The sequence below is a fragment of the Limanda limanda genome, chromosome 2 (genome assembly GCF_963576545.1).
Source record: "Limanda limanda chromosome 2, fLimLim1.1, whole genome shotgun sequence".
Lineage (NCBI taxonomy): Eukaryota > Metazoa > Chordata > Actinopteri > Pleuronectiformes > Pleuronectidae > Limanda > Limanda limanda.
In genome coordinates, this window is record NC_083637.1 from 23466795 (window position 1) to 23478894 (window position 12100).

The 12100-nt window shown below is 42.0% G+C and overlaps 1 protein-coding gene across 1 annotated transcript; it reads right to left on the minus strand.

The window, feature by feature from the left end:
• Positions 1 to 569: 569 nt before the first annotated feature.
• On the minus strand, positions 570 to 9261 carry LOC133018928 (pancreatic secretory granule membrane major glycoprotein GP2-like). The gene is given in 10 exon segments (XM_061085270.1): positions 570 to 629; positions 730 to 805; positions 907 to 1066; positions 1182 to 1424; positions 1651 to 1799; positions 2006 to 2154; positions 5082 to 5399; positions 8183 to 8692; positions 8853 to 8965; positions 9074 to 9261. Coding segments are annotated over 10 exon segments (1926 nt in total). The 3' UTR covers positions 570 to 609.
• Between the last annotated feature and the right edge of the window lie 2839 nt (positions 9262 to 12100).

The following is a 12100-nucleotide window of genomic DNA, read 5'->3' on the forward strand; positions in this document are numbered from 1 at the left end:
CAATAAAGATAGGAGGTTGGGGCAGGAGCAATTTGGGTCAGATATTATGCCTTCATACAAATGATTTTAATAACCATTGCTGCTTGGTGTTAATCATGAATCTTTTACTTGTTCTCATTTCAAACTTTTGATATTAAAGCATAATCCCCTTAGCTGCATTCGACATCAGACAGAGTTCAAGGAGCTGTTCCATCTGGGGGACAGACAGAATGACATTGTTTTGGTTTTGTTGTTGCACAAACACAACATACATTAGACATTCCCTTTAACCACTGTTATTGCCTGCCTCAGTATGTATGGATGTATATTTATAATCTGCTTGATGAGTGGATATGAATTTCCATTTATTTAAACTATATATGAAAATAAACACAGAAGAAGAAAGGTACCATGCATTGATTTTTATTTTCTTCAATCATTACACACCTCATTACACAGCTAATACAAATCAGGAAAACCAGTGTGTGTTACAATTCAATTATGCAATGTAACGTGTTTTTTTATTATCAATTCATGAATAAAGAAATTCGAACACAAAATAAGATCACACTATGAAATGAGTTTATGTTATTACAAACTCATTGTATGGATGTATTATATGTTACCAGCTTACTCAGGTGACTTGGACCCTGAAGATAAAGAAGAAAGAGGAAAAACATGGTGATTCATTTTGTATTGATCATTGTGTTGACACATCAATCCTGAGAGCACATAGTTAATCATACTCACAAGTGATTGGTCCAATGGTGAGGGCCTTCAGAGGAGCAGAGCTGGAAACAGAGCGAGATGTCCTTCTTCTGCAAGTCTATGAAAAGAAGGGGGAACAACAGATCCAATCAAAACCAGTGTAAAGCTGAGCGACTATTGATCGATAATGCTATTGATAATGTGAAACATGTGACATACTGGGGCACAGCTGTAGCTCCTCTGGTCACACAGGCTGAGGCTGCAGTGGAGGTAACTGTCACTGTATTCACCGTCGATCAGGAGAAACAGGACGGAGAAACGAGCCTGTCGGGATGAGCCGCTCTCGATCACTGCCACTTGCTGTCGGTCAGTGGGGCACCTGGCAGTGAGGATGGAGCATATCATGAGGGCCATTATACATCACATTATACACAGTCTTCCCCCCCAATTTCCATTATAAACCACAAAGCATAATGATGTAGAGGGACACTTACTTGTTCTGGATGAAAATGTATTGTGCGGTATCATTGGGGTTTGATGAGTCAGAGGCGTAGCAGTTCTCCAGGACAACTACAAAGCTTGGGTCTCTGACTAATACAGAGACGCCCACATGCAGAGGTGAGCCCACAGGGAGCGTGATCAAACCAGATGGATAAAGCTGAGTGAAGCTGGAGGTGCGGAACAGAAACATGGAAGCACGAGCTTTGCTACCTAAGCCTGAGAGGCCAACTGCAGACCTGTCAAAAATATAAGCCTTGTTATTATGATGAGCAAAAATCCTACACAGGGGACATTGATGTGTACTGGAGGTATAAAGCCACTGTGGCAAACAGCAGAGCATACTTACGCTGACATGATTGGTTAAAAGTAGCATGGACTAGACAAATTTTCACAAGGTTCGTCTGGACTATTTTACAACTGTAAAAAGTGAGTGATTGTCGTATTCAATAAAAAGATACTTACAGCAACAATGGTCTGACTGCCACATTCATGCTGATGTCTGTGTCGAGGGGATACGCACAGGAGAAGGGAAGACTCACAGGACGAGAGAAGGACACATTTCCTTGGTAGAGATATAAGCTGTTGGAGTAGATGGCGTGTGTACGGTTGGTCTGAAAGACAGAGAGTGGTTCAATTATTGGTCACTTGAAGCCCTTTTGTCATACAGGAAGAAGATCTGGGTTTAAGATATTGTCTCTCCCAGTTCCTGCTAATCTGAGCTCCCTGCAGAGGAGTACATTTGGGAACCAATAGCTTAGTCTTAATTATTGCAAAAATAAATAAATGGACATAACTTGAAAATGAACAAAGTATTTACCCTCAGTGTGTTTCCACATGCACCTGCCTGAGCGTCCACCTCGTACCAAACTACATCATTATGCATTCTGACCCAGGAGCAGTTGCGAACTGCCAGGTTTCCGGAGAGTGGGTTCAAACCCATGGCTGTTATGGCAGCCATATTTAGCCCTATTTGGATTTCATCACGTCCACAGATGAGCTGAGGAGACTGGAGTGGAGGGCTTTGGACTAAAGAAAAAGTTTTAAAAAGTCAGTAAATAAAAGTGTGGACAAAAGAAGATGAGATGGTAAATACCAGATGAGACGAAGACAAGAACTTCAATTAACATGTCACTGAACTTGAGCGAGATATAAAAGACCTAGAAAGGGAGCTCAAAGTGAATAACACACCGGAGAATGTATAGAGGCTCTCAGAATTAAGGGCTAAATATGATGATGTTACAATAAGTAAGGCCTTAAACAGTATCACTCGGTGAAAGCAGACTTACTACGATCAGGGAGAATCAGCGGGTAAATTACTAGCATGGCGGATTAAAACACTGCAAAATGAAAGGGCTATAACTGAGATTGAAACTGAAAGCGGGACAACTACTAATCCAACAGAAATTAACAGAGCTTTTCAAAAATATTATACGAACCTTTTTAACAGAGTCCCTGGATACTAATGACCTACACCCCTTTTTGGACCAGCTCTCCTTTCCAACCTTAGAGGAAATGGTAAAAGAGGAGCTAGACTCTCCCATTACAAAGGAGGAACTGTTTGAAGCGCTGTCCCATATGAACGGTGGGAAAGCATCAGGTCCGTCTGGACTACCCATTGACATCTACAAATGCTTTAAGGAGATGCTTGTGCCACCACTCTTTGATAGGTTAGTCGAATCAATTGAAGCCGAACATTTACCACCCTCCCTATCCAATGCCTTAATAACATTGATTTTAAAGCCAGATATACCCCCCAGAAAATGTGGGTCATATCGTCCTATTTCACTAATAAACTCAGATGCTAAGATTATAGCAAAGGTGTTTGCGAGACGTCTTTAAAACCACCTTCCGTCTCTGATCACCTCTGACCACAATGGTTTCATAAAGGGTCGTCAAGGTTTTCATAATATTTTAAGACTACTAAATATTATAGAAGGTTTGGGGTTGGTGAATAAATCTGTAAGTGCGTGAAAATGTTATATCACTCCCCTAGCGCATCAGTCATGACAAACTTTGTAACCTCCCAACCCTTCAAACTCCAACAAGGGACCAGACAGGGGTGCCCCCTTTCGCCCCTTCTGTTTGCTTTATCAATCGAGCCACTTGCAATGGCAATTAGGCAAAACAGCAGTATAACAGGTATCAGAATAGGGAATGTGGAGGATAAAATAGGACTATTCGCAGACGACATAGTTTTATTCCTGATTCAGCTAACGAGCTCTATTCCAAATCTCCTTAGATTACGCCTCTCCCTACTTTATCTGCCATATGACAGGGGAGGGTTGAAACTACCCAACCTCAAATGGTACTACTGGGCATGCCAGCTTTGGACAACCTCCTTCTGGTTCAGATCCAGTCCATCCCTATCATGGGTGACCATGGAAAGAGAAACTTCAGCCAACATACCTCTTCATATGTATCTATACTCAGATAAACCGGATAAACTAAAGAAATTCACAGGTGACCCATTTGTTTCCAACTCCATTCGTGTTTGGCATGTTCATAGCTACCTAAAGGTTCCCCTTAAGCTATCACAGTTCACACCCATTTGGGGAAACAACAACTTTAATCCAGGGGCAAAAGACAAAGGATTTAAACTATGGGCAGACAAAGGTATTGGCCAAATAGCAGCTCTCTTTCAGGAGGATGTTCTCATGCCATTTGAAGATATCAAAAAACAATTTGACATACCAGCTAATCATTTCTTCAAATACCTACAAATCAGAGACTTCATCTATAAGACCCAAAAAAAGCTCTCAATACCTGACCTCTCAGCAGTAGAAAAAATAATGGTAAGCCCTCACCAGAGAAGTCTTCTTTCCATCTTTTATAAGATTTTGTCATGCTTGGTGCGCAGACATAGGGGAGGAGATAACAGGGGAGGAGATAACAGGGTCGGAATGGCAAAATATTTGTACCCAATCACAAACACAAACCTCTAATTCGGGTTTCAGACTGTTACAGTATAAATGGTCCATGAGGCTGTATATCACTCCAGAGCTGTTGAATCATTTCAATGATAATATTCCTTATGTATGTATTAAATGTGAAACACATAAAGGGACGCTTTTCCATTGTTAATGGTCCTGTTCAAAAGTACAAGAGTTTTGGAGTGAGGTTGTTGAGACACTCTCAAATACATCAGAGGTGACTCTTCCTATGTGCCCAAGAATGTGCGTTTTGGGACTCATACCAAAGGACATTAATCTCTGCAGAGCTAACAGAAAGATGGTTACCCTATGCCTACTACAAGCCAGACGAACTATTGCAAAATGTTGGAAATCTATACAGAGGCCGACCACCAAAGGCTGGCTACTGGACATTGTACAAGTTATAGCCATGGAAAAAATAACATAATCACTGAAAGGAAAATATGCACAGTTTGAAGAGATGTGGACTTCCTTCTTGGACTTTGTAAAGGGCCCTCAATTTCTTAGGGCCATATAGTCATTACCCCTGTACAACCACTGGGCAACCCACTGTCTAAATACCCCTTGCCAATGTACCAATGAGCGTGCCATCTAGTTTTGCGTGTCATTTTATATAATTTATTTTATTTTTATTATATTTTTTATTTGTATTCTTTTGTTTGGTTGCTTGTTTCTTATGTTTACTGTATTTGTAACTTGCTATTCCTTGAAAGGAAAAACAAACAAAAAATCCAATAAACACATTTGAAAAAAAATGTCACTGCGTGTAATAAGCATTATTATATGAAAACATTTAAAATAAAAGAAGTAAACCTACATTCACAAATTACACTTGCATCTTCATAATGTCTACAGTTGTGGACCCCGAACCCTTGATGTCTGCATATTCCAGTTCTATAATGGTATCCTATGTTGTCTGGCAGGGAGACTTCATTGGCTTTAAATCTTCAAATAAGCATTTACCTTCACAGACGACACCAGCATCCTCACTGTGACCACAGTTGTGAGTTCCAATCCCTCGGTGCCGGCACTCGGTCAGCTGTGATTCGCTGCCGGAGCAAACAACATCGTCCAACCAGATGGGTCCACTGCCCTGTCCAAACCGTGCTTGACGTGGTGCTGACAGGACCCTGCCACAACCCAGCTGTCTGCACACCACATGAGCATCAACCAGGTCCCAGTTGCTATCACACACCGTCCCCCACTGTCCACGGAGGAAGATCTCTACTCTGCCAGAGCAGGAGCTGTTTCCTTCATTGGCCAGGCGGACCTGTCCCTCGACTCCTGTGCTGTTGTCCACTGCTGTTGTTCCAGGGGTGCTAGATGTGAGCGTTGCATAGGTGAAGGTCTGAGATCCTGGATCAGGTGTGGTTGGTGAAACTGTTGAGTTTGGTCCTGGTTGAACTGAAAGAAAAATCTATGTGAACCCACAAGACAATAACAGCCTGCACGTCCGTCGATATTAATGAGGAAAACATCGTTTTTATTATCTCTGACCAGAGGGTTATGTTTTCACACCTGTTTATATGTTTGTTTGTAAGCAAAATTACTCAAAAACTACCAAACTGATTTCCACAAAACGTGGTGGAAGAGTGTGATATGGGTCTGTGAAGAAACGTTTGTATTTTGGAGCAGATTCAGAACGGGGTCACCTCAAGTTTATTTTTTTCACTTTCTTTAACTTAGCGAAATAGGGCGTTTGTCAACATTTTGACCATTTACCCAGGAAACAATTCATTGACCTTGATGAAATACAATCTGGCACATTAAGGGAACTGATATCTATGAATGTGTGAAATTTGATGCAGCCCCAATTAATTTAAGGGGACTACCGGTCCTTGGTGGTGGTACGTGCGCCACTTAGTGATGTTCTAGTTTGTTGGTGTATTCGTCAGCAGGATTATGCAAAAAAATACTGAACTGATTTCAACCTAACTTGGTGGAGAGCTGGGGCGTTGGCCTGGAAGAACCATGTACATTTTGGTGTGGATGCAGATTAAGGGTTGGATTCAGGATCTTTTTCCACTTTCTGTAACTGTGTTTTGTACGACAGATAAATAATTTAGGTTATCAGACCTCTTCCTTTTTTTCTTTCATATTTCAACCATTAGAATTAGACAAAAATGTGTGGGATTGACTTTAATCGTGAGTAGAATTTGTTTTCACCTGAGTGTCACTCAAGTTAAAGATATAATTGATGATGTTATCCTGAGGCACAAAACTCTATTTTACTTTCTTGACATAAACATTTACTGAGAGTTGACCAGCCTCACTGGTGAAGCAGCTACGAAAAAAACACATGCCACAAAATACTGTTGATTAGAGACACAGATGAAAGAGAGACTTCAATAGGATTTCTTTAAAATCTCCAGTGATATCAGCGTGAAGCACATATTCCATATTTCTGTTCTATAATTGTATCCTATGTTGTCTGACAGTGATACTTCATTGGCTTAAAATCTACAAATAAGCATTTACCTTCACAGACGACACCAGCATCCTCACTGTGTTGACAGTTGTGAAATCCAATCCCTCGGTGCCGGCACTCGGTCAGCTTTGATTCGCTGCCGGAGCAAACAACTTCGTCCAACCAGATAGGTCCACTGCCCTGTCCAAACCGTGCACTTTGTGGTGCTGACAGAACCCTGCCACAACCCAGCTGTCTGCAAACCACCTGAGCATCAACCAGGTCCCAGTTGTCATCACACACCGTCCCCCACTGTCCATGGAGGAAGATCTCTACTCTGCCAGAGCAGGAGCTGTTTCCTTCATTGGCCAGGCGGACCTGTCCCTCGACTCCTGTGCTGTTGTCCACTGCTGTTGTTCCAGGGGTGCCAGATGTGAGCGTTGCATGGGGGGAATAATGTATGGCCTCTAAATATGTGGTCTGGTGCACTGCTGCTGTTGTTCCAGGGGTGCCAAATGTAAGTGAAGCAGAGGTGAAGGTCTGAGATCCTGGATCAGGTGTGGTTGGTGAAACTGTGGAGTTTGGTCCTGGTTGAACTGAAAGAAAAATCTATGTGAACCCACAAGACAATAACAGCCTGCACCTCCATCAATATTAATGAGGAAAAGATCGTTTTTATTACCTCTGACCAGAGGGTTATGTTTTCACACCTGTTTATATGTTTGTTTGTAAGCAAAATTAATCAAAAACAACCAAACTGATTTCCACAAAACGTGGTGGAAGAGTGTGATATGGGTCTGTGAAGAAACGTTTCTATTTTGGAGCAGATTCAAAACAGGGGTCACATCCAGTTTATTTTTTTCACTTTCTTTAACTTTGCAAAATAGGGCGTTTGTCAACATTTTGACCATTTACCCAGGAAACAATTCATTGACCTTGATGAAATACAATCTGGCACATTAAGGGAACTGATATCTATGAATGTGTGAAATTTGATGCAGCCCCAATTAATTTAAGGGGACTACCGGTCCTTGGTAGTGGTACGTGCGCCACTAAGTGATGTTCTAGTTTGTTGGTGTATTCGTCAGCAGGATTATGCAAAAAAATCCTGAACTGATTTCAACTTCAATTGGTGGAAGCCTGGAAGAACCATGTACATTTTGGTGTGGATGCAGATTAAGGGTTGCATTCAGGATCTTTTTCCACTTTCTGTAACTGTGTTTTGTACGACAGATAAATAATTTAGGTTATCAGACCTCTTCCTTTTTTTCTTTCATATTTCGACCATTAGAATTAGACAAAAATGTGTGGGATTGACTTTAATCGTGAGTAAAGTTTGTTTTTTACCTGAGTGTCACTCAAGTTAAAGATATAATTGATGATGTTATCCTGAGGCACAAAACTCTATTTTACTTTCTTGACAGAAACATTTACTGAGAGTTGACCAGCCTCACTGGTGAAGCAGCTACGAGAAACACATGCAACAAAATACTGTTGATTAGAGACACAGATGAAAGAGAGACTTCAATAGGATTTCTTTAAAAACTCCAGTGATATCAGCGTGAAGCACATATTCCATATTTCTGTTCTATAATTGTATCCTATGTTTTCTGACAGGGATACTTCATTGGCTTTATATCTACAAATAAGCATTTACCTTCACAGACGACACCAGCATCCTCACTGTGACTACAGTCGTGAGATCCAATCCCTCGGTGCCGGCACTGGGTCAGCTTTGATTCGCTGCCAGAGCATACAACATCGTCCAACCAGATGGGCCCCCTGCCCTGTCCAAACCGTGCACTTTGTGGTGATGACAGGACCCTGCCACAACCCAGCTGTCTGCACACCACCTGAGCATCAACCAGGTCCCAGTTGTCATCACACACCGTCCCCCACTGTCCAAGGAGGAAGATCTCTACTCTGCCAGAGCAGGAGCTGTTTCCTTAATTGGCCAGGCGGACCTGTCCCACGACTCCTGTGCTGTTGTCCTCCGCTGTTGTTCCAGGGGTGCCAGATGTGAGCGTTGCATAGGTGAAGGTCTGAGATCCTGGATCAGGTGTGGTTGGTGAAACTGTGGTGTGGTGCACTGCTGCTGTTTGAGAGGTGCCTTGCTGTCCTGGACCAGGAGTGGTCAAAGGAACTGCAACGTCTGTTTTGTCCACCTCTGTTGACAATGAAAAACATCAGTGTGCAACAATAAGTTTTTGTTCATAAATTGTCATTTGGATATTTCAACAAAAGCACAATATATTCTCTTTAGCGCTTACAATGGATGGCTTAAATGGGAAAATGTAATTTGTTGTTAGAGAGTAAAGTTTCATTACCTGCACAGTAGGCAAGTTGGCATGTGCTCGGCTTCACCAGTTTGTAGACGTAGTAGTTTCCATTGCAGAGTTTGACATTGATGGTGTGTGATCCAAAACGGCAGCAGTTGGACCTCCAGTGATTACATACAGTCCGATTTACAATCACTCCTGGCTGTGTGGGATGAGGCTCTGTTATCCATAGGGGAGCGTGTGTTCCACATCTGTTACTCTGAACACACCACTCGGGAATGTGGGCACTGGTTTGATTCAGGAACAGACGATACCAGCCTTGCCAGTTAATATCTCTGTCACAGCTTGCGTTCCAATTCATTGTGTTATTTGTCGACCGCCAGTCATGGTGCAGCTCAGTGTAGCGCTCACAGGGGTCAGCGCAGCGGGCGACCACATTATTACTGATGCAGTCCATGCCTGTTGGGCAATTTCCACACCTGAACTGGACAGATTGGGTAGAGGGCCCAGATCTGGTGGTGGAGGAAGGCTCCATACATATAACTGAATGAAAAGAAGAATATGTGTCAATTAGTGTCGTTGCAAATTTCAGTGGAATTTGAAGTTAACGGCTGTTCACAGGAATCTGCAGGCACGACACAGTAAACTGCCAGGAACTGCCGGGAGTTGCCGCAGGGTTCCAGTTTCTGCTAGTTTTACAAGCCCGAGAATGTTGGCAGGTGACCCCCCTGCTCCTAGGCCTATGGGAGGCTTTCACATGTAAACGGCAATGCTGTGAGCTTTACAATTGCAAATCAAGATATTTTAACTCAGTGGTGCAGAGATAACACCTTATTCTTACCAAGGTACCAACTAAGATATCTGGCGTAAGAACACCAGGCTTAAAATAAATATTAAATCTGAAATTGCAGCCTATATGGATTTCCCTTATGTAGTAAGTGTGCTGTAATGAATTACATTCTATACCATGAACAAATGTCAATACTATAAAAAAATGTGAAACAGTGCAGTTCATTTCAACATTTGTCTGTCAAGCTCATCCAAGATAAAATGTTGTAATGGAGTTTTCTAAGAGAAGTCTTTCTGCTGACACCAAAACACTCTGCTTCACATAAAGTGTTAGGGTTTCAAAATTGAGCTAGTCTGTGTCTGACTGAACTCTTTGCAATAAAGGCAGGAGGGGGGGCATGAACCGTTTGGGTCAGATATTATGCCTTCCTACTAGTGCTGTCAAACGATTAAAATATTTAATCACGATTAATCGCATTTATGTCATAGTTAACTCAAAATAATTAATCACAATTAATCGCAAATTTGTATTTATTCTAAATGTCCCTTCATTTAGTTTTTTTTCCATAATTTTTTTTTCATTTTAATGCTCTTATCAACATGGAAAAGTGGATTGGCTTGCTTTATGCAAATGTTTTATTTTATTGAAAAACAACATTGCCAAACAGGGCGGTACAAAATAAAATTATAAAGTGCACATTTTAGGGACTCAGCCTATAGTGCAGTTAAACTATGGCTTATATTTTCTTTTTTTTCAAGTTTGCTGTGAACATAGCAGTCAGGCCTCTTATTTCAGAAACAATGAACCGTAACAGTTAGGTTACCAATAAAAGGTAAGCCTACTACTTCTTTGCTTTCAGCCAGCTACTCAAACAGACAAGCAACAAAATAACAAACAAACAAACTACACAGGCAAGTGTCGGCCTACTTTGAAATAAATTAAACACAGAGCTTTGTAGAGCTATTTGAGTCCTCCCCATATTTGTGGAAAATGTATGAAATAAGAAGTACCCTATTTTGAAATAAATAAAAACATATAGTTGCAGCCTAATAGCTTAAAAATATATATTTTATTAAATATTAAATATTAAAACAAAAAGCGAGAGTAGGTCAGACTAGAGGCGAACACAGATACTGAAGCTCGGTAGAAACCAACTGCAGCTTCTGCTCTGATCAAGAAGCTGAAACGCTGATCTCTGAGCAGCTGAGACCAGAGAAACTCTGTGTTTTCACTGTTTCCATAGTTAAGAAGCAGTCAGTCGCTGAGCGGCTGCTTCACGTGAACAAGCTCTAAACCAGGGGTGTCCAAACTACGGCCCGCGGGGCAACTGCGGCCCGCCATCCACATTTAATTGGCCCGCATCAATGTCTAAAAATATAATGTATAAAAAAAAAAAAAAATTAGATTTTTTTTTTTTGAAACTCAAAATTTAGTAGCGCTCAAATGGCACTTACTTAAAGCACTTTGTTTTGCTTTATGGGGCCAGGCTTCTTCGACAGGGGAGAGGCCGGTGCATGCTTCTGCGTTTTCAGAGACACTTCTTTCGTGCTTGTGTGCATTCACCAATTTTTGTAACTATACGACAAAGCTATGCAGTGTGCAAGGCTGTGATTGGTCCGCTAACTACATCCTTTCCAGAGTCATATATCCGGTTTCATGCCCCTTAATACCGGCAGAAACCAAGGAAGATTTATTAGAACGGATATGGACCAAATAGAAGAGCACTTGGCAGAAGAGATCTGAAAGTATGACCACTTGTATAACCCGTCACTGACTAAATACAAGGACACACAGATGACCTGCAATTCCTGGAAGATCTCGGCTGACGTCGGTTTGCAGGTTGACGAGTGTACGAAGCTGTGCAGAAAGATCAGGGACAAATTTGTCCTCCAGAAAAAGTAATTAACAGTCGACAAAGACTGCCACACACAAAGAAGGTGTCTCTAAGGTTGTCTTCTACAAAAAACGTTACTACTCCTAGTGGTCTGGCGGTGAATTGCTTTGCTGACTTGCTAGCTGTCCCTCAGAACGCCGCCACGCCCCCCCACCCTGAGCAACGTGACTGTCAGGGCAGGGGGGCGTGGCGGCGTGAGTGGCCCAGTCCTTGGTATTTTTTATCTGTATGTGGCCCTCGGGACAAAAAGTTTGGACACCCCTGCTCTAAACTCACTGGGTCTCTCTGAGCGAGTGAGCGGGGGCGGGGGGCGGAGCCCCCGGACCGGTGCGCTATCTGGGAGCACACACAGACACACACACGCCCGCTCCTAGTACTTCATGACAGCCTGATACGATGATGTTTTAAAAAATGATTGTGACTTAGTCAACCACCAACATGCAAAAGCGTGTGTCACATGGCGAAAGAGAGTTGGCAGCTCTGCGTTAATCTCGCGAGAAAAAAATTGACATCGTTAAAATAGGTTTGCGTTAACATCCTTAATAACGCGTTTAACTGACGGCACTACTTCATACAAATGATTTTAATAACCGTTGCTGCCTGGTGTTAATC